Consider the following 26518-nt stretch of genomic DNA (forward strand, 5'->3'; position numbering starts at 1 on the left):
TGTCCCATCGCTCGATGCCCCGACTGGAGCCTGGGACCAGCCATGTCGCCCTGCCACCCACGTTCAGCTGGGTCCTCACCAATCTCTCCTGCCTCCCCTTCCCCGGCTCCTTGGACCTACCTGACGCACAAGAATGAGAGCAGGGGGCTGCTTTATTTATCCGTGCCCCCAGCCAGTGATGTAAACATAGCCCCTCAGTTGTATTTTCAACAGAATTTAATATGAGGCTTTAAAAAGCCAACCTCCTTCTGCAAGATGAGGAGAGTTCTGAGGGTGGAAGGTGGTGATGGCTGCATGGCAGTGTGAATGTACCTGCTGCCACTGAGCTATATACTTAAAAATGGTTAAATGGTAAGTTTCATGTGATGTATTTTACCACAGTCTTTTTAAAGTCATTCTTTTAATACCAAAAGAGCAATCACCCTAGGCCTCTCCTAAGTGGGGTCCTGGCCGTCCCCCTTCCCCAGCCACTCAGCCTCTGCCACCTTCTGGGCCACGGCCCATTTCAGAAAGGGGAAGGCTACACTCCTCACTTCCTTCCGTGTTTATCCAGAGGATTTCTGGGAAGCAGAGGCTCAGCCCAGGCCACCGAGGCCCAGCTCCAAGGCTCAGGGCTTGCCATAGGGGCCTTTTTCCACCTCCCCAGGCCCGCAGCTGGCACTGCCCAACTTCCTGGCTCAGTTGCTTTTTTTTCCCCTCAAGTCATTATAAACCTGTTTACCTTCGGGCTGCACAGGGCTGAGGTTCCAGGCACATGCTCTTAAGGGTTAGCCAAGGAGAGGAGCAGCAGGAAAGAGAGGACCTTCCTGGGGACAGTGGAACAAGGAAGAAAGACGGGACCTCACTCCCTCAACAAAATCCTTCCTCCTCCCTCTACTTCAATACCCATGTACCAAGGGCCTCACCGTGCCAAGCACCACCACCAGACACGGACCAGTGCCAAGCTGGCACAGAGAGGAGCAAGCAGACCCCTCGCTCACTCCCGCAAAGCGGTGAACTGGCCTCACTCTGTCTTTGCCGTGAGTTGATGGAGGATGGGGTGACCAGCTCTGCTGTGGGGGGCAGGGCAGGTGCTAGAGAAGAGGGGACATGTGAGCTGGACTTTGGAGGGAACAGGAGGCGATGGCCAGGTGGACAAAAAGAGACTACCCCAAGTCTTGTGGGCATTTCAAAGGCATTCCAAGTAGAGGGAACAGCACAGCTAGGGGGTCATGAGAGTGAGCTTGGCATGTGGGCAGCTTGGGGCAGGGCCTGTGTGCCAGGCCGAACTTCCACTTGCTGGTGGCAGCGAGCCGTGGGAGGGTGCTGAATTAGGGAAGGTGAGGAACAAACAGGGGCCAGGCTCCCTGCCTCTCCCAAACACATTCCTGGGCCCACGAAACAGGGCAGGGGTTCTGGGGTATTTTTCCAGGCACCAGAGGGCTCCTCTTGGCCTCTGGTATATTCCTTGCCGCGTTCATGAACATGGAGAGCTGGGAGCCCTGGCCAATGATCCTTGGCCTTGACTGCATGTTAGACTCATTCACCTGTGGTGCTTTTTAAAAAGCCCTGGAGGCGGAGGTGTCCCAACAGAGACTGACTGCATTGGTCTGGAGTGGGGCCCAGGCCTCAGAATTTTTTGAAACCGACCACAGGATTCTACCGGACTCTGCTATCAGGCCTTATGAGGCCCTGGCAAGATACTACCTCCAAAAGCCTTCTGTTAGTGCTAAACCCAACAGGGTTGAAAAACATAAGGCTTACTGTCAGCCCCACTTGAGTATAACTCTTAGCTCCACCCCTTATAAGAGACGTGGCCTAGACAGGGCTGTCAGGTAAAATGCAAGATGGCCAGTTAGAATGTGAATTTCAAGGACACACCAAATAACTTTTCAGTATACGTGTGCCCCCAAATACCACAGGGGACATACTTATCCTAAAACCTGCTGTTGCTGTTTGTTTGAAACTGAAATATAACTGGATATCCTGTATTTTTATTTGCTAAATCTGACAACCATAGATGTAGGGCTGGTTACTTCTCTGAGTCTCAACTATGCCATTTGTATCGGGGAAAGAACCCAGGTGAAAGGTGGTGGTGAGGTGCTTGGCACAAAGCCAGCACTCAAGGGGTGCGTTCTCTTTTTCTTCCTTCCTTCTCAGAACCCTGTTTCAGCAGAGATTTCTTATTTTTCATTATGGAAGTATTCAACCATACACCAGAAGCAGAAAGAATAGTGACGAGAGGCCCATATATCCACTGTAGTGGGTGCTGTTACATGCTCCGCCCAGGTCCCCTCTATGCCCAGCTACTGGGAGATCGGGCTGCTAATGGCTCACAGATGCCCCTTATTGGGAGAATCGTCCTAGTCAGGCATTTATAGCCCTCCAACATATGTGCATGTGTGTTTATACATATGCATATATGACTAATGGACAGGGAACAAAGGCTAATCCCTTGCCTCACAGCGTGAGGTGTGACCAGCTCTGAGTTCCAATTCCTGCTCCTAAAGGGTCAGGCAGAGGCCGGTCTCCACTGAGACCACATCCTTGCCGCCCCATCCCGCCTCCCTCACCCCCTTCTCCTGAGAACATGGCCCCCAATGAGCCACATCCCCACTTCAGGGTCTGCTTCTAAGAACCCAGCCTAAGCTAACGCTCATTCCGATTCAACAACTATCAAGACTGCCTCATTTACCACCCTCCCCCTCTCTTTTATTTGGTTATTTGCTTGTTTGTTTTGGCCAAAGTACCTCATTTCATTTCCCCTGCATCCTTCATTATGCATCTCTAAAAAATGCGGGCAGTTAGGTTTTGACTTCCTTCCCCGATTTCCCTCCCCAAGGGGAAGGCTCTTGCTGGGGAAGAGTCTTCACGCCCAGCAGTGCCAAGGGACAGAGACCAGAGGCCAATCAGGCGGGCACCAGGACAGCCCCTCTGGCTCCAGCCCAGCCCTGGATTATGGCATGGCTCTGGTGGCCAGCAGGCCATGGTCACCCGAGGTCCCACCTCTTTTGTGTGGATCAAGAGCTCTGGGCCAGTGTCCCAGCATCCTCTCGGGGATGCTGCCAGTGTCTAGGTTTCTCTCTATCCTTAAAATGGGTGGGGGGGGGGGGAGGGGTGCAGTGCAAAAGCCAACCTGGCTGTGGCTAGCCATTGGCCAAAGCCCCTGCTCACCCTTCTGCCTGGACCCTGGGCAGCTCCTCCGACTGGGAACGCCAGGTGCAATGGCCCTCACTCTCCCAATGCCAAGGAGCCTGCTATGCAGGGAGGCAACACTGATGGGTGAAAGGGAACGCTAGCTTTTTTTTTTTTAATTATGGTAAAATACACACTAGGACATGAACCATTTAACCAGTTTTAAACGTACAGTTCAGTGGCACTACTGCGTGGCCACCATGACTATCTAATTCCAGGACATTTTTCTCACCCCGATGGAAACCCTGTGCCAATTAGCAGCTTCTCCCCATCCCACCAGCTTGAGTTCAGAGAAAAACTGGGGTCCAGTCAAATCTTCTTCACTTGCTCCCTGTGTGGCTCTGGTAAGGAAGTGAAACCTCTCTGAGCCTCAGTTTCTCCATCTGTAAAATGGGGTAGCTCAGAGAGGTGCCATGCAAATCAAAGCAAATAGGCATGAAAGGTGGGGCTGCTCCTGGCACTATCTACCAAAGGCTGGTCTGGGGCCTCTGTGGCCGAGGACCTGCCTCCTCTCCCTCCCCCTCTCCTTCTTGCTCATACACTTTAGGTTCCTGGGCTCACTAAGGGGAGAGAAGGCTGCTTCCCTCTCCCAGAGGCAGAGCAACTGGAACGAGCACTGATGGGTTCCAGTGTTTTCTCCAGCCATGCCCAGACCTGGTTCCAAACCAAAGAGCTACAAAGGCCTTTAAACTCCACACTCAGGGGTGAGGTCAGTCCAAACCCGCATGTCCAAGCACAGTGCTTTTATACTTTGACAACAGCCCAACCGTGAACTGGCCACTTCTGAGGGTCACAGCCTCGTGGCTGCCAGCACCGACGGCCACTTCCCCAGCCTCTCCCTCCCAGCTGTTGGGTCACCTCCTGCTGGACTGTCTTTCCCCCATCGAATGGGGGGGTGGTGGTGAAGGGCTGGGGGAAAGACAGCACCGTGCCACCCCGGACAGATGCCCTCCCCTCTCTGTTCTGTGAAATAAGGAGAAGGTTTCTCAAGGCCGGGACGCAGCGCCCTTCCGAAGCTCCCAGTCTGCAGTCCATGTGAGCATCGAGATCTGAGCTGGAAGAGCTCTCACCAGGTCATCCGATCCGGTTCTCTCCACTGCTTTCCATTTCACAGATGGGAAACAGACACCCAAAGGCTGGGGCACCTCACCCAAGACAACACCTCTGTCTCAGAAGGAGAAACTCACACTTGACCATCATAGGGAATGTCATGGGGTAGAGGTAATATTCTTGAGGGTCCAGCAAGAAAAACGAAAAGTCTCCATTTTGCAACACTTCCTCTTGAAACATAACAGCCAATACCGAGCACCCAAGCAATTAAAATCCTACGCTTACAAAGTCAATATTTAAAAACGAATTGTCAGGGAGCCTGGGCGGTGCACTTGGTTAAGCATCTGACTTGAGCTCACGTCATGATCTTGTGGTTCATGAGCTCGAGCCCCATATCGGGCTCTCTGCTGTCGGCACGGAGCCTGCTTCTGATCGTCTGTCTCCCTCTCTCTGCCCCTCCATCGTGTGCTCGCTCTTGCTCGCTCTCAAAACTAAATGAACATTTAAAAAAATAATAAATAGTTGTCTTTCTATATATTAGTAATAACTGAAAAATGTTTTACAATTGACAACAGTACCAAGAAGTGTGAACTACATTGGTAACAATTTAACAGTAATGTACAAGATCTGTGTTCTCTGGGGAGAGAAATCAAAGACCTAAATATATGGAGAAGTAGATACATATACGTTGATAGGAAGACTCAACATTGTCAAGATGTCAATAATGCCCCAATTCATTTATAGAGTCAGTGCAATCCCAATCAAAACCCCAGTAACCCTTTTTGTAGAAATCAACAGCTGATTGTACAATGAATATAAAAATGTGAATGCTTAGAATAGACAAAATAACTCAGAAAAAGAATGAAGTCAGAGGACTCATGCTACCCGATTTGAAAACTTAACCATGAAGCCACAGTAATCAAGACAGTGTGGTTTTGGTGAAAAGAAGACACATAGACAATGAAACATAACAGGGTCCAGAAAGGGAACACACATAAGATCAACTGATTTTTGTCAAAGGGGCCAACATAACTCAAATGAGAAGGTGTAGTCTTTTCAACAAATGTTAAAGGGAACAAATAGATTTATACACACACACACACACACACGAACATAGATTCTTATCTCACACCTTATATAAAAATTAACTTGACATAGATTATAAATCTAAATATAAAACCTAAAACTGTAAAACTTCTAGAAGAAAACCGAGGAGAAAATCTTTGTGACCTCAGGTTTGCCAGAGTTCTTTATTCAATACAAAAGGCATGAAAAGAAACAATAAATTGGACTTCAGAACAATGAAAAACTTCTGCTTTTCAAAAGCCACCATTATGAAAATGAAAGACAAGCCACAGACTAGGAGAAAATACTTACAAAACACCTATCATATATTCTGAGAGCCGAATATATAAAGAACTCTGATAATTCAATAAGAAAGCAATCAAGCTGACAGAAAAAAACGTTTAAAGATTTGAACTGACACTTCGCCAACGCTATACCGATTGAAAATAAGTACATGAGGGGCGCCTGGGTGGCTCAGTCGATTAAGCATCTGACTTTGGCTCAGGTCATGATCTCACAGTCCGTGAGTTCGAACCCCACGTCGGGCTCTAAGCCCAGAGTCTGTAGCCTGCTTCAGTTTCTGTGTCTCCTCCCTCTGCCCCTCCCCCACTCACACTCTGTCTTCTCCCTCTCTCTCAAAAACAAATACACATATAAAATAAAATTTTTAAAGAAAGTACATGGAAAGATATTCAACATACTAGTCATTAGAAAAATGTGAATTAATACTGCAGTGAAATACCACTACACATCTATTAGAATAACTCACATTAAAATCAACTGACCACACAAAGCACTCGTGAGGACACAGTAACTGAAACATTCACGCCCTGCTAGTGAAAGTGCAAAAAATGGTACAACCACTTAGGAAAACAGTGTAGCAAATATTCCTTTAACTATCCACCCAGCAATCCTACTCCTGGGTATTTATTTACCCATGTTAGCTGAAGGCTTAGGTCCACACGAAAACCTGAACACACATGTTTATAGCCAAAAACACTGGAAATAACCCAAATGTCCATCCATGAGGCAACATGAATGAATCTCAGAGCATTTTTCTGAGTTAAAGGAAAAAGTACAAAAGGCTACTCGCTGCATGCTTAAATCTGTAGAATACTCTGGAAAAGGCAAAACTACAGAGACAGAACTCAGATCAGGGGTTTCCAGCAGCTGGGGAGTGGGGTAAGGGCTGACCACGAGAGGGCACCAAGGAACTTTTGGGGGTGATGGAAATGTTCTATCTTAACTGTGTGACAGTGGTTATGTAACCGTTAAAATTCATAGAACAGTACACTTCTGAAAAGTTGTGCCGTATACAGATTGTACCTTGATAAACCAAAGCAAACAACAAACCCTAAGCAGCCTCACAAGAGCCTGTCTTGTTTCTCCGACCCGCCTGTGAACTCACCCACAGAATGAGGCGGTGGTGCCAGCCCAGAGAGCTGTAGTGACTTGTCCAAGAACACAAGCTCTGGAGTCCGGCAGCTCTGGGTTCAAACCCCACCTCTGCCACTGATTAGCTTGTTGCCCCTGGGCAAACTACTTCTCCCCCGTGAGTCTCAGTTTTCTCATCTATAAAATGGGATACATAGTAATAGAACCTACCTTACTTGAAAGGGTTTAAGGAACAGGAAACATGTACAGTGTCTGCCAACATGCTTCATCCTCAAATTTTGGCTATTATTATTACTACTTCTACTGCAATTGTTATTTCTGTGCAAGAGCCAGGACCGAGTTTCAGGGAATGACTCCAAACCATTTCTTCCTCCACGAGGTGGGTTATGCCAGGCAGCAGGGCCACCAGTTTCCTGGTTACATCCCTGAGGGACAGAGGCAGACCCAGGTCCTACCCAGAAGGCATTCATCGTCTGGTCAGGGACAGGGGTTAAACTCACTGCAAGGGAACAGTATGGAGGTGAAAACCACTGAAAGCTGAGGAAAAAAAGAGAAGCCACTGTGGGCTAACCAATCCCTGAAGGCTTCCTGGAAAAGGAAGGCTTCTAGTCGGCCTCAAAAGGCAAATCAGATGTAATTCAATCAAAGGAAAGAAGCTCTCAGGAAGGGGTGAACCAAAAAACTCCCTCCGTCCCTAACGTCTCCCCCACCCATCCCTGGCAAAAAGCAGCAGGCAGCCCGCAGCCTTGGCACTGGCTTCCAAGAAACAGCCTTGGGCCAAGAGGAGGTGCAGGTATGACAGCAGAAAAGTCCGGCACCATGTGGCAGCCGGGTACCCACATGTGTCCCCACATCTGGGCAGGAGGGTCTGGTGGAGGGCTGGCCCGGAATGCCAGGCTTTCACTTTCCCTTTTTTTTTTTTTCTTCCGTGAACCTGAATTTGGGTTTGTCTGGGGAGTGTTTTCTTAAGCCCAAGTGTTTTTCCTGCAGCCCAGGCCCGCCCCCTCCCGCCCCTCCTGGGCCGCGTCTGAGCAGCGGCCAGTGAGACTGCCTGGCTCTCCAGGGCCGCCTTTGATGCACACCCCTCTCCAGACTTCAATGTCGCTGTGTGCACGGCCCCTTTAATAAGTTATTTCCGTGGAAAACCCTGGTAACTCGGTCATGAATCAAGCCTATAAACACCTCAAACCCATCAAAGCACCCAAGAAAGGGAGGGGGCGGGCGGGCAGAGCAAATCTCTTACGGTAACTCACACACTGCTCCCTCAGAAGGGCCGGGCTGCCCTGTGGTCAGAGGCCCCGCCGGGGTGCAGCCAGCCGGCCCAAACAACAACCTGTCACCCCAACGTCCACAGATCCGAGACCCTGAAGGGGACGACACGAGAGTCCCCACCCGACGCCCAGCAAGATTCACAGCCCAGAGCGGCAAACCCGGCTGGCTGCTCCCAGGACGCAGGAATGTAATCGTGTGGCTACCGGTGAAAGGCCCAGTTTATTGGAAACACACTTCTTTTCCAATGTTTGGTTTCCTTTCGCTCTTTTCTCCTTTTTGTTTTTCCCAGCGTGCACTGCCCAGAGCCTTCGGAAAAGGCATGGGACTAAAATCCTACCTCGGGGGTGAAGCGGGGAGGTGGACTGTGGGACTGATTGGGAGCTGTGGTCCCCTCCAGTCTCATCTGCAAAATAGGTGGGATGAACCAAGCATTCATCCCAGATGCGTTTCCGACTGAACGCCGTGGCCTCAGGACAAGAGCCTGGCAGAGCGTGGAATAAAGCTGACCACACATTAAATACACGGCCCAGCGATTCCACTCCCAGCTAGATGTCCTTATGTCCACGGGAAGGAGGCTTGTCCAGGAATGCTTACTGTAATGTCCAGGTAGGAGCCCCAAACTGGGAGCTGTGCCTAAGTGCCCATCAGTAGTCAGATGGATACGTTAGCCTAGAACCATGGCCTATACCCATGGAATCCTCTCCATCAATGCATGAGCGATCACAGATGCTCACAACAACACGAGTGAGCCTCATGAACATTCTGCTGCATTAAAGAGCCCACAGGACTGGTGACTGCCAGACAAGGTCGGGGTGGGGGGAGGGTTGGAGGAAATGGGTGATAGTGGTCAAAAGGAACAAAATTCCAGTCGTCAGATAAATACTCCTGGGGATGTAATGTATAACAGGGTGACTACTGTTAACAGGGCAGAACTGTGTATTTCAAAGTTGCCAAGGGAATAGGCCTTAAAAATTCTCATCACGAGGAAAAAAACCGTCACCATGTGCTTATGAACATTTCCTAAACTTACGCCATAATGGTTTTGTAATCTAGGTACACATCAAATCATTATGCTGCATACCTAAAACTAATACTATGTTATATGTTAACTATATCTCAATTAAAAAACAAAAAACAAGAAAGAAAGAAAAGAAAAAGGGAAGAGCCCACAGTATAGGTTTCCATTTGCACTAGCTTCAGAAGCAGGAAAACTAGCCACTGGTATTCCAAGGCAGAACAGAGCTCAGTTACCCAAGCAGAGAGGGGGGTGGGCGGCGGGGGGAAAGGCACATGAAAGAGAGCTTTTGAGGTTACCTTATGTTTCTTGATCTGGGCAACAGTAACACAAATAACAAATACGCTCAGCTTGGAAAAACTGTTCACCTGGGATATGTGTGCTTTTTTGCACACATATTATACATCAATAAAAAGATTACATCAAACAAACACTATACTCTCGGGCCATACAAAGCCGTCCTCTAAGAATACGGTCAATCCATCCATCAATCAAAAGGATTTCTGAGGCACCCAGCAACAGCGCACCACAGAGCAAAGTCCGGCCATTCCTCTAGTGGCATTCAAGGCCCTCCCATCGACCTCCCTTCTTACTGCCCTGCCAGGACTGTGCCTATTCCCAGAGAAGCATCTTCACATCACCTTGCCTTTGCGCAGCAGCTCCCAGGGCCTGGGGTGCCCCTGCCCCCGTGGCCTGGTGAAACCTCCACCTGACCTTCGCCCAACTCTGCTCCCAGCATCCCCTGTAGCCGCCCTGAGCAGCTGCTGTCTCCCAGCCCACAATCTTTCCTTAGGAAACAGCATTTACCCTGCCTCTCTAGGAAGTGACCCCCTCCATCTTTCTAATTAGATTCTCAGTTTCCTGAGAACGCCCTACCTTGGATACCTTCTCCTTCATGCAATCCCACCCAGCATGCTAATATTTGGTCACCAATTCACTTCCTTACATTCACGCAAAAGCAAGTGCGCACCAGGCACCATACGTATGGCATCTCCAAGGCGTTCGTGAGGCATTGTCAAGCCCACTCATCAGAAGTGGAATAAGGCTGCAAGAGGGAAGCTAAGTGATTCAGACCACAGGTCTGAGTGGCCCCAAAAGCCTGGGCTTTCTGTCCCTGCCCTGCCGGGTTCCTGAGCATCCCATCATCTGTACACCTCACTCCACACCGTACTTCAAGGTCCAGAAGCAGGCTTGGGCAGAGCAGACTGGCTCATTTCACTTTTTGGTACGGCTCTTCAGATCAAGGGAGGCATCCAGGCAATGGGCGAGCAGCAGCTTTCTTGAGCCATCAGAGAACCCACCTTGCTGCAGAAGATGGAAACCACACCAGCCTCACGGAGGAGCTGATCAGACGCTCACCTTCAGCTGAGTAACCTTGAGCAAGTCATTTCAACCACCTCCCATACTCGGGTTTTCTCACTTGAAAATTAGAAGTTATGACACCTGTTTTAAGGCGGGTTGAAGCGGCCATGTGCGCCCATCCCCAGGAGTGATCACGTACAGGCTGGGGGCCCTACTATAGAAAAGGCTTCTGCCTGGAGGAGAAGATGGCCAGGTCCAGGTTCTTAGCCCTGGCTGCATATTAGAATCACCTGGGGAATTTTTTTTTTAATTCCCGATGCCCAGTCCGTCTCCCCAACCATTTCTGGAACGGGGTCTGAGCTTTTTAAAAACTCTTCGGGGAACTCTAATGGGCAAAGGGAACTGAGAACCAGTGAGAGGCTGAATGGAAGCAGTCTGAGACCAAGAGATGTGGGCCAGGACTGGGACCTGGGTCTCCAGGCCCCCAGGCCAGGCGCAGCACTACTGTTAGACTCCAAGGAAGCCCTTGGGGCTCTCTCTGGCCTTAGCCCTGTGAGGAAGAGGGCAGGCAGCTACGACACAGCTGGGCAGCCAGGTAGGAGGAGATGGGCCCTCTCTGCCACACTTGGTTCTCTCTCTCTGGCCAAGCAGCAATGGAGGCTCCAGAAACAGGGCTCCTCCAATACAAATCAGGGTTTCCTTGACCAAATGAGCTGAGAGAGTCCAGGGGTGTGGAGAGAGCATGGCATCCCTGTGATTTAAAGCCTCTGGGGAGGCCCTTCTTTGAATCACAGACACCATCCTGATATCTACTGCACACCGGGCCCTGAGCTGGGCACTAGATGGGGAAGACCCAGGCCCTGACCCCCAAACATAGTCAAGTCCCCCACACCCCACTCCCAACATCTGCCCCCTGAGGGCAGCCTAGAGTCCTTGATTTGTAAAGTGTCCCCTCTCCTGCAGCCGTGGAGGCAGGTGGCAGTGACCCCCCCACCCCACATCCCTCAGCCCAGCAGGGCAGGACCTGAGGCCCAGAGACAATGTGTGGTTTGCAACCTCTGAGTGCAGGGCTGGGAGCCCACACGGCACCTGGGGAGCGGATCTCCTCGGTGCCGAACATAAGGCAGAGGACGAGAGGACGGAGGGATGGGAGGAGAGACGGGCAGCAGGGTGGGGACAGACACAGCCCGGGGCTTCCGAGGGCACACAATGGGCAGATGCATATCCTGGACAGCCTGTCTACGGAGGTGCCTCTGGTGCCACATTTCAGCGCACTCAGCCCAGAGGTGGAGGCCAGAGCCGGACGGTGCACTCTGCCCCTAGCTGCCCACACCCCCCCCCCATTCCAGGCTGTGCACTGGAGCCCACCTCCCCACCTTCTGGCACGGAACGCCTAACAGCCCCATTTCTCCCAGCTCCGTCCCCTGCTGGCCCAACCCTGGACAACTCTGGAGAGATTAAAAGGGTTTCCAGGCTCCTATCTCTGAGCTCCTACCTCTCCTTTTAAAGATCAATTAAAAGTCCTGGCAATGATTCACCTTGCAGTCTGGGGCAGTGGCTTTGATGTCTGCTCCAGACATGAGACCTCTGTTTTTCCCAGCCCAGAAGCTTCTACCACAGGGTAAGGGTAGCGTCCCTCCCTCCGGCCGGGAGAGCCCCTGCATTGCAGGGATGCCACCCCCAAGGCCTTCCCCTCTCTGGCCGGGGGTGCCAGGCCCCGCCAGGGGTGGCGTGGGGAAAGGGCCCATAAACACCAGGAATTCTTTCCACAAAGGGCAACTGGAAAAGTGATGTATCTCTGCTTCCCTTGGCGGCCAAGGGCCATGGAGGGAGAATGTTTAATATAAAAACATCTGACAAAGTACCTTCAGGATATATTTTCTGCATCAAAGAAGGAGCTCTTGGCAACAGCCACTCTACCCTGACAAGGAAACTTTCGAGTGCGGCTCCTGATTGTTACAGACGCCCAGGGAAAGCGTGCCAGCGGGGACAGGAGGAGGGCGAGCCACCGAGCCCGGCAGACAGATGGTTGTGATTAGGCTGGAAGCAACCAAGTGCGTTTTCTGGAATTTCAGGTCCCCTCGGAAAACCTGCTGGTTCTCCCGGAGATGTGGACCGCCCGAGGTGTAGAGAGGGGTAGGCGCTGGCTGCCTCCAGCTCAAACCAAAGCAGCCTGGACGGGAACAGGACCCCCCGCCAACCTTGGCCAAGCAAGCCCCTCTCGGAAACCCACCCACCTGCCATCCCAGTGGTCGGTCATTTATTCATCCAGCAGCCATCTGATGAGCGGAGCTCCTCTCTGGGGCCTGGTGACAGCTGTTCGTGCCAAATGTGGGGTACCCAGGGCCACAGAAGCTCCAGAGGAACAAGGACCATGTCAGTACTGCATCTTTCGGGGGGCAGAGAGGGCACTATGCCAGACACTGGGGAACACAACAGGGGCCAGATTGCCTGGGTTCTGATTCCAGCTCTACTGTTTTCTAGCTGGGGGACCTTGGGTAAGTTTCTTAACCTCTCTGAGCCTCAGGTATTTCTGGCTAATAAAAGCAGCAACCTCACAGAGCTGTTGGGAGGATTCCATGCATGAATACATTCATGGCACTTACAGAGTGCCTGGCACAGAGCTCTGTGTTACCTGTGATTCTTAAATATGTGCTATGATCTTATGTGTTCTCTCTCATTGGTCCTGGGCAAAAAAAAAAAAAAAAAAATTCATTCATTCACTCATCCATTCATTCTACAATGCCCTCCAGCTCTGGGTTAGGCCCTGTGCTGGATGCCAGACAAGGTCCAGAGCTCCTTCAAGGCCAAGTATATTCCAGAGTTCCTCTGGCCCCAGTGACCATAAGCCCTCTGCTCCACTGCATTCCTCCAGATTCAGGACAATCTGTCCGGATGCCTCTTTTCCTATTCCCCCATCTCACACAGATTAACCTTCTAGCCACAAACAAATTCAGAACACATGGTGCTATTGCACACCTCCCTGCTTCCGCACAAGCTGCTCCTCCTTTCCAACACGCGGTCTATACCCTGTTGTCTTCTTGGTGAACTCCTAGTCACCCTACAAAACCCAACCCAGAATCACTTTCTCCTTGAAGCTTTCCCTGAATACCCCATTCCCATCCCAACAGAGTCCCCAGTTCATCACTGTGCTGGTGCTAAGCCTTGCCCGTATTTCCCCAGCACCTAGCACCCGCAATCATTCACCATTCTTTGCTTGCTGGCTATCTCTCCTTCTAGACCATTAGCTCCTAAAGGGGAAGGTCCAGGCTTTCTTCACTTTACATGGCCTGCCACTGGCATGCAGTAGGTTCTTAATAAATGTTCAAGACATTGATGTCATCCCAAAGCCTATCATCAGGAAACATACGAGCCCTGGGGTCCTTTGTCAGGGACCCCAATGAGTATAAAAGCTGTGTGATTTCTGGTGAGTCAGTTGCCCTCTCTGGGCCTTGGAGTCTTCATCAGTCAAGTGCACCCCGACTCCAGTCCCCAAGCTTTAGTGCTCCAGGGGTCAGGGATACAGGACACTGATCCCCTCCCTCTGCAGGGCCTCATCCCTGGCATAGTTTTGCTTTGGGACGATGTTGGGAAGCTAAGACCCTGCAGGCCAGAAGCCCCAGCTCCCTGCACAACCCCTCGAGGCCCAGGTGCTGGCACCCTCTGCCTGGAACACACAATTATCGAGGAGCCCCTGAGATCAGTGGCCTGATGGCCCCACTATACAGCTGAACAAACTGAGACTGGAGAGATAAGGTGTTTGCTTGAGGTCATGCCACCAGGTAAAGATCAAAACCAAGCCTGGAACCAGTGTGCTGCTCTCCATCCTACAGCGCTTCCCGCCAAACCAGGATGGCCAGAGCCCATCACACATGCCTGGTCCTCCCAGGATGGCGGGAGTCACCTCTGTCACTGCTGCCTCTCACCCCTCACCACCTCCACTCCAGCCCCAGACAACCAGCCCAGGAAGAATGAGGCCTTTTGTGACACCTCAGGAGTTTTTAAGGGGAGAAGGCATTTTTTCCTCTTTGGTTGGTTAAAACTGAAAAAACCACAAGGGAGAGGCTTGATGCAAGTTCCAAATCCTGCCGATGTTGGAACCAGAGGCGACTGGTCCTCCCCAACGGCTGCCCTCAGAGAGGGCAAGTCTGGGGCCATCCTGAATCGGAGATGACAAGCTGGTCCTGGCCCAGGAGCCCACCACCTCCAGGCTGGAGCCTGACCCAGGGGGCCGGACAGAGCAAGCGTGGACCATCCCTAAAAGCCAGCTCTTAACCCATGGGGACCAATCTGGGTTGAAGTCTAAATGTGTCACAGCACCATCTGCCTTGAACTCCAGGTAAGACTTCCTTCCTGCTCTCCAAAGCCAAGGGAAAGCCCCTTTGCAGCCAGAACCTTACCCCTCTCCCCTCCGGTGCTTCCTCCTAAACCACTCGGCACACAGCATCCCTAGACCTCAGGCAATGAGCACTGTCACGTGTCTGCTATGTTATCCGGGCTCTGCCTGTCACCCAGGTGTCTGTCATCCGTTTATAAAAAGTGACTGAGCTGGACACTTTCCTGTACACTCTGTATATTGCAGTGAAAAGTTTTTTGAAAATATCACCCAGACCCTGGCCTCCCCCTGCCTCATCTCCCGCCAACACCAGGTCCTTTGCTTGCTAGCCCCTCTAAGTCCCTTTGCTTTCTCAGCATCAGGCTGTTTTCTCACCTCCAGACCTTGGCACCTGCTATGTCTTCTACCTGGAACGCACCTACCCACCCCCAAAATCTGTGTCTTTTGTAGGCTCCTTTTTATCCCATAAGACCCAACTTGGACATTACCTCTTCCAGGAAGTCTTCCTGGGCTGCCTTCCCACCACACCAAGAGTCCATCCCTAATCTCTTCTTCCTCTGGACGGCCTGTTACACCACTTTTCGTTATGACTGCGTCTTCCCCTGTCTGTGGGCTCCATGAGGACAGAGATAATGTAATTTTTATCTTCCTTCCTTAAGGCTCCCAGCCTTAAGCACAGTGCCTACCACGCTGTAACGGTCACATCTACCATATGCTGTGTGCCAAGCCCTGGCTGATTCACAGGCATCATCTCATAGCGGTTAAGTGGCTGTCCCAAAGCCCCACAACCAGGAAAGGGCACAGCTGGGCCTGGAACCCGGGGCCCAACGGTGCACGGCCTGTGCTCTTCAGCCACTTTGCTAGAGAAGCTCGCACACATGGAGTGAACTCAGCTGAGCACCTGGGAGAACAAGAGCTCTAGGGTCTGTGCGCGATGGGGGTGTCTGAGGAGACCATCTTGGGCTCTAGAATCAGGAAACAGCAGGAAACAATACCACACCAGCATGCTCCTCCCCCAGCTTCCGGAGCCGCTGATGACGGACATCAGACAGCGCCAACCCCAGAGGGGACCTCTTCAGAGACCACGGAGCAGAAAGGAGGCAGGTGCTTTGGGCAGCGTGGACCACCCTAGGTTGTGACCTGGCCCTACTTGCTTATGCCTGCTGTGTGGCCCTCAGCCACTCTCCTAACCTCTCTGAGCCTCTGTTCCCAAACTCTGTCAATCTACAGAATGCAAGAATCCTAGAGAATGAACTGTGCCCTCAAGAAGCTTACAGTCTGCTTGATGGAGGAGAGACCCCACATGCAGCTGAGCTCCCACACCCCCAGCATGTGGTCTGACGTAGCTCCCTTCCTTCCCTGGGCCTTTGCCTCTTTAAAGTGAGGGGCTCACCCTCACCAACACAGCTCTACAGAAACAGCATGCTCTGGGGGCGCCTGGCTGGCTCAGTCGGCTCATGGGTTCGAGGCCTGCGTCAGGCTCAGTGTTGCCAGCTCAGAGCCTGGAGCCTGCTTTGTATTCTGTGTCTCCCTCTCTCTCTGCCCCTCCCCTGCTCATGCGGTTTCTCTCTCCAAATATATAAAACATTAAAAAAAAAAAAAAAGAAAGAAAGAAAGAAACAGCATGCTCTGAGGGCTGAGATCTCCATCACACACACATCCAAGGTCAGGAAAAGGGGAAGCCCAGTCCCTGTGGCTGGCAGCTTATACACCTTGTATACTGTGGGTACTTAATAAAGGCACTTGAATAGCTATCTGATAGGCACTAGAATGGGATACCAGAGGGGAGTCACTGGTTCCTGAAGCCGGCCCAGGGCAGCACACCGCCCCCCAACCCCCAGTCCCACAGCATTGGAATGGGGCGGGCCTGGCTTCTAAAGCAACACAGTACTTCAGGCCCTCGTTAAATGTTTGGCCCAAAGCTCACTCAGCACTCAGCACCCAGCACGGAGCCTAGTCTGGCTGCTCTTTCTCACCCAGGGCATAATGCTCCTTGTGTCCTACGCATTCTGTCCTTCTAGCTTAGGGTAGCCAAGAGCTAAGAGAACCCTGCCCTCCTCGCTCAACCCTCCTCAGAATGGTCATGTCTATGTGGCCCTTTGTCCTGCAATTCTTTGAATTATGGCATATTCTACTTTCAAGCTGCCAAGAAGGGTTCCCTATCAGCCACTCACACTTTAGTAAGAATTTAACTAGCTACTCTTGTTTTTCTCCCCACACTAAACTGAAATCAAGGGAATGGGAGAAAGGTAGAGGTGTCGTGGAGGGGAAAAGGATGGCCTGAGGGGACTTTAGATAGTCAGGGGGCAGCACCCTGAATTAGGCAAGGATTCCAGGGCGTCAAGCTTCTGAAGGCACTCCAGAAGGGACTCCTAGGTTATCAAGACTCCAGGTGTCAGTGTCCTTAGATCTAGCAGAAGCTCTGCGTTCTGCCCCTCACTGAGTGATCTTGGTGGAGTCACCCTTCTGAGCTTCCGGTTTCTGGTCTATGTAGCAGGGATCATGCACCTAAATTTGGAGGTGAGAAACAGATCAGATGAGGGCGTCCTGTCAACCATTCAGCAGAGAGCTGACACAAGACAGCAGCCTCCGGTCCTGCCGCCCCCCTACCCGGCCACCCACGGGTCCTTGCCTGCCCCGGCTATGCCTGCGCCTCAAACTGCCCACCATCCCCCTAAAGTGGCCTCAACCACAGCACAGTAAAGTGAAGCAGAGACCTTGGAGCTGGGTAAAAATAGACGGCTCCAAGCCAGGTGCCGGGATTGCCATTGAGCAAGGCAGACAAGACCAGTCCCCATCCTGGGGCTACAGACCCTGCTCAAGAAAGGGGCCAGGCTCTCAGAAACAGCTGCCCTTCAGGACTCAGGGAGGCAGAGAGGGGCTGGGGAGGCTGGCCGGTGTGGCCTCTGCAAGGTTTGCCCAGTGGTGACAAGAAGGAGCACAGAGCCCTACGCCTCTCACCAGCCCTGCTCCCCTGTCCTGTTCTCAACCAGGGACAGGCTGTCCCGAGGCTCTACACTGCCCCCAGCCCCCAGCAGGGTGTGTCTCGGGGAAGGGGACAGGAACCCTAGCTGTGGAATGCCAGGCAGGACCCTCAGGGCAGGAGAGCTGGGCAGTCCCAGCCCAAGCCTGCCACTTACAATTCAGGAATTTGGGCAGCCTGCCCAGCAATGAGCCTCAGTTTCCTCACCTATAAAACAGGGGGGATCACATCTGTCTCACTGGGTTGTGGTAAGGAGTCAATGAGATGGAGAGTGACCAACTCTTCGCAAAGTGCTCAGCAGTGAGTGTCAGTAACTGTCAACCGTTGACAGCACCAGCGGCAGCATGACTATCTGTCCTTGAACATCAAACACCGTGGCCTGGCGAGCACATTCTGCCCATCATCTTTCTGATGTCGCCTCCCACCATGCCCTTGGGCACAACCCTGCGTGACATCCTAGCTGGATGGATGACTCCCGCCTTTGTCCACTGAGACCTGTCACCCCTCCAGGGCTTCTCCTCACCCTGTGGGGTCTCCCTCCAGGAGCCTGTCCTCCAGTGTGACGGCGACTCCAGCCCCAAGCCTACGAGCTCCCAGGAGGCAGGGGCAGTGCCAACCCAGTGCCCAGTGGTCCTCCGATTCCCAGCGCACGAGTAAGCTAGAAAAGCTGCACAGGGAGCCCCCCGGAGTGGGAGGAGATGCATAAAGTCCCTGGAAGGGGCCCGGGTGACCACATGGCAAACATCCCACTCGCCACTGAGGCAACCCAGAACTCAGACCAAAGCCCACCAGATGCCACTGGAGCCCCACACTGGCAATCCCAAACCTCCTCCCCAGCTCCCTCAGCCCTTCAGCATTCCAAGCCGCTGGGCCCCACCCCTCACCCCAATTTTCTCATGAGAACCAAGCAGTCCTTGCCCACAGTTAAGAGTAGGAGGAGCCTTCTCACTGGCCAGTACCACACACTGCTCTGGGACGACGGGGCAGTAACAGCAAACACGGGGCCCCAGGGTCCTCGGAGATGCTCCTCTAGGGGGTACTCTGTCCTGGTTTCCCTAAGTGCTCTGGGGTCTCCTCCCTCCTGCCCGAGTCACAAACCAGATCAGCTCTGGAATGACAGAGATCAAAAGAGACCGGGGCACCTGGGTGGCTCAGTCGGTTAAGCGTCCAACTTCGGCTCAGGTCATGATCTCACAGCTCACGGGTTCAAGCCCCGTATCAGGCTCTGTGCCGACAGCTCCGAGCCTGTAGTCTGCTTCACATTCTGTGTCTCCCTCTCTCTCTGTCCCTCACCTGCTCTTGCTCTGTCTCTCTCTCAAAAATAAACATTAAAAAAAATTTTTAAAGAGACTATACCTGCACACACACTGCAGAGCTCTACAGCACCTCCAGAAATGAGAATTTCCACCATTAACTGAGGGAATGGGAGGATAGGGAGACGGGAGGAGGGGGGTTAAGGGAAGGGGGAATGGGGGATAAGGGTGGGGTCAAAATATTACCCATCCATCCAACCTATGCCAATGAAATTGCCTAAATTAAATACATCCTGAGGGCTGGCAGGGACACCGAATCATGCATCCAGAAGAACCGTTAAGCCTCTTGCTTCAAAATAATACATGGCTTCCTTCTACGTAGGCAAAGAAGAAAAAAGAATGGAGTGAAATATTAACTTCTTACGTTCATCCAGTAAGGTCTTTCAGGGAAAGACACTACAACCGAGTAGGGGCCAAAAGGCACAGAGGAAACCCCCAATTAGAGGGGCCACCAGAGACTAGAAGGCAAGGAGGACCCCGAAGACCTGGACCTCAGTACCAGCTGTGCCATAGCCCCACTATGTGATCCTGTGCAGGCCACTTCTTGCTCTAGCTTCTAGTTTTTCTATCTTTGAAACAGACATGCTCTTGCGACCTCCATGGTTGTGATGGAACACGGAATGAGTGGGGAAGGGCTCAGACACGGGAAATGGCCAGGCAGCCACGGGCAGCCAGCATCATGCCACCCTTAGAGTCATGGGGAGGGGACGGCAAGAATGACAGATCTTCATGTGAAGGAACAGGGGCATTGGGGATACATTCAGCCCTTTCAGGAACCGGGGGGCAGGGCAGTGGTTAGAAGCACAGTGGCGTAGTGGCGAATGGTTCTGCTACTATGTGACCCCGGGCGAGTACTTCACTGCTGTTGGGAGATGATGCATGAATAAGGGGCCCGCGCAGAGGAAACACTAAACAGCTGTGATCACTGCTGCTGTCGTCATGACACGGACGTGGGGCAGGGACGGGGGCTCAGATGCAGATCTTCACATGGAGATCCAGCCACGCCCCCTTGGGAAGCAGCTCCAGCCCGAGTGGCTATCACGCCAGCACAGACTAGACCACAAGCTCCCACTGTCTTCATAGCAGACCCATCCCCCATGTTCCCAAAGGGTCCCACAGACCTCAGCACCAGAGTCCCTCCTCCTGGCCCTCGATGCCCCCAGGTCACCACCAACCTCTCAGTTCTTAAGGAAGGGTTGGTTTAGGTAGTTCTAGGAATGTGAGGGTCCTTATGGCCAACTCTTAATTGCAGGGGGTTGGGAGGCTCCAAACTGGAGTTCTCCCTGCTTCCCAGCCCCGCATCCACTGCTCAGAGAGAGACACGGAAACTACCAACCTTTGGCAAACTCATCACTTGCCAGACCCTCTGTCCAAGCTCATTCTACCCACTCAACTTCCCCTCTTCTGACCCTCCACATCCATCCTTCCCCAGAGGTGTGGACAGGAGGAGAAACCCACAAAGATGTATACAAACACATCCACCCTGGAGCCTCTTGGCAGCCGGGAAAAGAGGTTCCCCGGCTAAAATGAAAGGCGGAGGGTCGTGCTGGGCTTTCCCCATTTCCACGAGACACAAGGTGGAGTCAACTGGTGAACACGTGGACCAAAAGGCACTTTCAAAGTGACCATCTTTAGATCTCACTCGTACAGATTGTCCTTAACCCTACGGACGCCAAGGATGAAGACAGTGACAGTCTTCCTATCCGAGAGGTGGGAGGAAAGGGGAAAAGTAAAGGAGGGAGGAAATCAAAAAGGCCTCCACCAAGCCCCCACCCTCAACCTGTCCCTCTTTTGTGAAGTTCAACACAACAGCAACGTGCAAGACAGAAATGCCAACCTGAGAATTCACCCGGGGCGGTGATGAGGGAGTTGGTGGCCTCCGTTTCAGTGTAAGACAATGTGGAATCAGATAGATCTATGAAGGAAAGAGAAAGACAACTTAGTCGGCTGCGGGGCGCTCCCCTCTCTTCTTTCTCACGCAGCTACATGCGTGCGCGTGCTTGCAAAGGGCGACGCGTCCCGCCCAGCTCTCTGATGCTACTCTGTAACCCCATCCCGTGATCACGCGAGACCAGGCCCACCGGCCCTGGAACGTCTCTGGAAAATGCTGACGGCTGCAGCCCTCATACCTGAAAACGTTTCAACTGCCCTGACCACAGAAATAACCCAAGTTCAGGGGACTGAGCAAGTAGCAACTTGGAGCCTCTGTGGGTAAGGTTAAATTAAGCCCCTAAACAATTCATAGTTGCTGTGCTTAATTACAACCATTAAAATTCTTCAAGTTGTTCCTTCTTGCTTCCTTCCTTCCTTCCTTCCTTCCTTCCTCCCGCTGGAGCTCGGGGAAGCTCTGTTTTAACAAGTTACCAGCCAGCCACACTCTGTCCACGTACACCCCTCTAATTACCGGCTCAAGCATTTGCTCCGATTTTTTTCTCTCTCTCTGTCTCTCTCTTCCCTCCTCCGCTCCTAAACATCCAAACCCGCTCATGGAGCAACTTTCAATGCCTGGACTGGTTTTTTTAAGGCGATCACTTTTTTTTTTAAAGTAGTTTCAAGTACTTCATATGGCGTGCATTATTTGTTTTTCCCTGTCTACAGTGCGGGGAGACCAGGAGAGGAAAATCTTTTGCACGTTTTCTCTTGAACACTCAGCTACCGCCTTGACAGGCCGATGCCTTTTGGGGGCAGGTGGACAGGCAAAAGGTTTCCTCTGCGACCAGTTGCCGGGGTGTTGTCTGTGTGGAGGAGTCAAAAAAAGGTACGTCCTGTGAGGCTGACAGCTCGTCGCCTTCTCACCCAGCTCAACCCAGGTCTGGCTCAGCTGGTCCCACCTGACCAAGCTGGAGATTCCCGGGACCAGAACCGTTAGCCAAGGCCCTGGCTAGCTAGAATTCCATTCGATCCTGCAGGATTTGTTTTTTTTTCCCTTTTACCACATGGTTTGGGGAGCGGGAAGATGAAACATTAACCAATTGGGGGGGAGTGGTTTGGGGTTTTTTTGTTGTTGTTTCCCACTTGCCAGATGCTGACTGGGTGTTCTGGGTTTTATTTTGCTCTTTGGTCTCATGTGATCACAAACGCTTAGAAGTGAACTGCCTTTTTGTTTTGTTTTGTTTATGAAAAAGCAACAATGCAAGGAAAAGAAAATAATACAAAAAATAGCTCGGACTATTTAAAAGGGCACGGAAAAGTTATCTGCTGCTAAAATGTGTTAGGAGGGAACTGAGGACAGATGGAAAATCTCTTGGAAACAAAAATAAGAACCCCAGGGCCCAAGTGGGAGCTAATTCTTAAAAGCGTTTTGCTTTTCAGCCCTAACGTCCCCAAAGCACTTAGCGGCCGGGAACACTGCAGGCCGGGCCCTAGTTCTTGCAGAGCCACCGTAGAGCCAACGTGGACAGCTCGGTGAGGGCCCCAGGCGTGGGAACGGTTCCCCCCTTTCATAGCTAGTAAGTCCCTATCATGCATCCTTCCAAACCCTCCTGTTTATTGCTTCTAGCGAGGCCCTGACATCTGACGCCCTGCAGCGGCTGATGGAGAAAAAGAACATTCTCAGCCTTGATCACTGCTTGAGCCCCAGGGAGAGACCCTGCCTACCTGGAAGCTAGGGCCCCAGCTTTGAGTCCAGCCTCCACCAGCACTCCTAAAAATCAGGGCTCACCAACTTTTCCTGCAAAGGGCCCCCCAGCGGGTAGCATTTTCAAGCCTTGTGAACCACGTGGTCTCTGTTACAGCTACTCAACTGTGTCACTATAGCCTAGAAGCAGCCACAGACACCATGGAAAGGGGCAAACGCAGCGATATCCCAGCAGGATTTTTTTTTTTTTGCGGAGGCTAAACTTCGAATTTCATATCATTTTCACACGTCAGGAAATAGTACTCTTTCGATTTTTTCTTTTTCAACCATCTAAAAAAGTATGAAAACGTCCTTAGCTCACGAGCCACACGACAAAACAGATGGCGGGCCCTAGTCTGCAGACTCTTGAGCTGTGTGACCACCAAGCAAGTGTCACTTCCTCTCTTCTAGGCCTCAGTTGTCCCATTTGTAAAATAACTGGCACACCTGTTGATTTCCAAATGGTCACTCTGCAGGGCCAGGCGGTGTCCTGATTTCTGCAGCTTTATCCCAGGCTGCCCTGCAATCCCTCGGGGCAATGATCCCTGACATTCGAACTGAGGGACTACATTTACTAAGCACCTCTGAGGGGTGTTTTTCCCCCCCTAATGGATCTACAGATCTTCTAAGGGCCCAGTGCAATTACGTTGACTTGGGAAATGCTGAGACAGGCCTGTGAGGGAGGGACGGGGAACCGCCGAGCTGAACGGGCACTGCCCTTGGGTTTCTGCCTCAGCCCTGCTGCTCATTAACTGGGGGGCCCACTCCACCCCTCAGCCAGATTCCTCATCTATCAAGGGACAGGGTCCCACCAGATGACCTCTTCAGTCCCTCCAGAGAACTAAATAGAGCTCCTCCATGAACGGGATGACCATCCCTGGGCCAAAAAAACAAGGAAGTTGCCATTGTTAAACCACTGACTCACACACCGTCATGGGACACCTCTGTCCTCCTAGACTGAAGAGCTCCAACTCCTGAAAGGACCCGGTGGGCACTTCGGACTCCACAGGGGGCCTGGAAAAAGAAAACTGGCCTGGATGCCTGAGAGTCTGCGACACTTACAAGTGACCTCCCAGACGATGCTGACACAGGCTACTGGGAAGAGGCCTTTACCAAAAACAAAACAAAACCCACTTCTTGTGGTCACTCAGCGGAATGCAGTTAGCATCACTGCTGTGCTCTCGGACTTTGGAAGCTTGAATCCCACGGGAAATGCCTGGGTAGCAAAGTTGCTCTCCTGGTACTAGTAAAGCCAAACTAACTCACCCTGTCCCTGGGACCCTCCGCTGGTGGGGGTGGGGGTGGGGGAGTGTCCAGCAGGGCCAGAAAACAAGCCACTGCTTTTAAAACCACACGCATCTACTCCAGAAGATGAGCTGCTCATCTGGCCCCAGGGCTGTCCAGAGAACACTTCTGCCTCTGAGTGGGACCTGCCTACATTACCTACATTACCACCCCCCACGGAGCGCCCCTAGGGGTGGGACCACGCCAGGGGCTTTCTGCACAAGGATTTTCTACACGGTCTCACTGTTGTTTCTGCCCAGATGACCTTTCTGGCTTAAAATCAGGGGAAGCACACCACCCCGTTCAACCGCGACTTCATATGCTCTACCTGTCTGTCATAGTGCTAATGAACAGAGTGAAAGGAGAACAACCCGCCAGCTGGGGGAGGGAGAGAGGAAAAGGCAGAAATACCAAACCCATCTCCAATGAAGTGCTTAAGTCAAAACCCATTCATCTCCCACAGGCCCATGTTTAAAGGTCACAGAGAGGTTAATGATGAACGGAGGAATTTCAAGATGTAAATAGCCCGCTGCAAAGCCCGGTCTGCTTTGGCCCAACTGGAGGTGTGTTTGTCAAACTTCACCCCATCTCAAAGGCAAACCAGGCCTGCTTCCCCCCCCTCCCCTCCCCACCGCTGAGCACTGAGGCTGGGCCCCAGACTGAAAGGGCTGAAAGGGAGCTGGGTGGGAAGGAGGAAGCACTTACCCAGTGGCTTGTACTCGTCGTGAAGAGACAGCCGAGAATAGGGGGGCGGTGGTGATTCTGGAAGACAGGAGACAACATGTCACTGCTGGGGTGGGGGGAGTTCACACCTGAGGGGCTGACCTGCTTTTGATCATCGGTTTCCTCAAATATAAATCCAGCCCCCAGGAAACTCTCCTCTTTCCCCACCACCTCTGCTGCCTGGCAGGTAAGACCACAGGCTTGGGGTATAGACCCAGACTCAGTCCCTCCTCTGCCACCTTTAGCTGTGTGACCTCGGGCAAGTCACTTTGCCTCTCTGAGCCTGTTTCCTCAACTCTAAAATAGGGACAACAATGATAAAGACCTCCCAGGTGTGCCAGAGGGGCAAAGGAAGACAATGTATGTGAAACAGCTCTTGGTCTTCTGGAAAACTACACGCGCAAACAGTAACTGCTATGATTGTGACACAGGAAACATGGGCGCAGGGGAAGTCAGAGGAGGGCTGCCTGATATAACACAGGAAGCTCTGTTAAATTTGAAGTGTGGATATACGTGGTATCATTTTTAGCATAAGTATATCCCTTACAAGAGTTGGGACATACTTCTACTAAAAACTTACGGTGCTGTTTGTCAGAAACTCAAAGTCAGCTAGGCATTCTGTACTTTTATTGGCTACATTTGGCAACTGCCATCAGCAGTGAGTATGAGAGGACCTAGAAGCTCCTTTCCAGATCAACTGCACGACAACAGACATTCTTGGGGGCAGGGAGGAAGGCAAGATTAGCTGGAGCCCAGGAAGTCAACCCAGATACCCAGAGGGGAGACCTTAAGCCAGTATTGTCCAGTTACCCTCAGCCTCAGTCTCCCCCTGTGTAAAGAGAAAGGGTGGCCCACAAGTTCTCTGTGGCCTCCCGTCTCAGACCCTCTGTGATTCCTTATTGTCTACAGTATTTTTCTCTGGGTTTCCTTTCATTTGCCCAAAATACTCCTCCTTAAAAACATGTATTTTGTCTTCAGAAGAATTCCTTAGCCTCTTGCTTTAGGGGAAGTAACAATTTGCTAAACTAAGTAACAATTTGCATGAATGAAATGACCCTTCATTTTCCCTAAATGAAACTAAACACCATCAAATCGCAAACTAAAACAAACTCTCGGTGGTAGTAAAGTGGTAATAACTATTATTAGGCAGGTATCAGTAATGATACAAGGGGTAATAAGTGTTTTTCGCAATTATAATAAGGCACAATTAGCTGTAGGAGCATTTGTTTTGCTCTGTACACCCAATGCAGCTTTACTTCTTCCCCACCCCAGCATTTTCAGCCTGAAATTACTTCAACAAAGTGAGGGCTCTGAGGTCTAGAAACAGGGAATCTTTTGTGGACAGGAATTTGGGAGAAGGAAAAGTGAATCACGGAATAGCCACTGGGGAGAGAAGCAAACACTTGCTGAATGCCTGCCCTGTGTCTTCCTCTACGCCGGGCATTTTCTATTTTGTTTATTGTGTTTTATTCTTCTGGGTCTCAGGTACAGAGTGGTTCATCGTGCTCATGGGCACTTAGTACGTCCTTTCTCAAAAGTAAATAAGATGATCATTATTATTCCCATTTTACAGATATGAAGACTGACTTGCCCAGTGTCCCCACCCCCACCCCCCCGCAGCCAATCATGATGGAACTGGAATTTGGGCCCAGGCCAGACTTGGCTCTGCATCCCAATGACAGAGGCAGCAACAAGAGGCACCCCCCCGTCTTACACCACCTCACCCCAACTAGGCCCAGTACATCATGGGCACAGAAAGTGCTCAGGAAACGTCTAAGGACATTATCCTCATAATGGTGGTTGAGGATAATGGCAAAGTTGGGGCCATGTAGACAAAGGTGTAGAAAATGAGGACCTCTATAGAAGCCCAAAGGGGTAACCCCAAGGAGACGCCAAATAAGACTCAAGGAAGGGACTATCTGCCTTCAGTAGGAGCCACTTTGCCCACTGGTACTCAGGCCTTAGAGGGGCTGGAGACCAGACTTCAGCG

General features: G+C 51.6%; 1 protein-coding gene across 1 annotated transcript in view; it reads right to left on the reverse strand.

Annotated features, from left to right (window-relative positions):
* Positions 1-26518, reverse strand: part of SMAD6 (SMAD family member 6) — a 74893-nt gene that overhangs the window by 41014 nt on the left and 7361 nt on the right. Inside the window, exons 3-4 of the mRNA XM_077781166.1 lie at positions 24511-24567; positions 20743-20820 (exon numbers count right to left, since the gene is read on the reverse strand). Of these exons, the coding sequence (XP_077637292.1) occupies positions 20743-20820; positions 24511-24567 (135 nt within the window). The remainder of the gene's footprint in view (positions 1-20742; positions 20821-24510; positions 24568-26518) is intronic.

This window comes from Crocuta crocuta, unplaced genomic scaffold (assembly GCF_008692635.1).
Source record: "Crocuta crocuta isolate KB4526 unplaced genomic scaffold, BGI_CrCroc_1.0 scaffold130, whole genome shotgun sequence".
Classification (NCBI taxonomy): domain Eukaryota; kingdom Metazoa; phylum Chordata; class Mammalia; order Carnivora; family Hyaenidae; genus Crocuta; species Crocuta crocuta.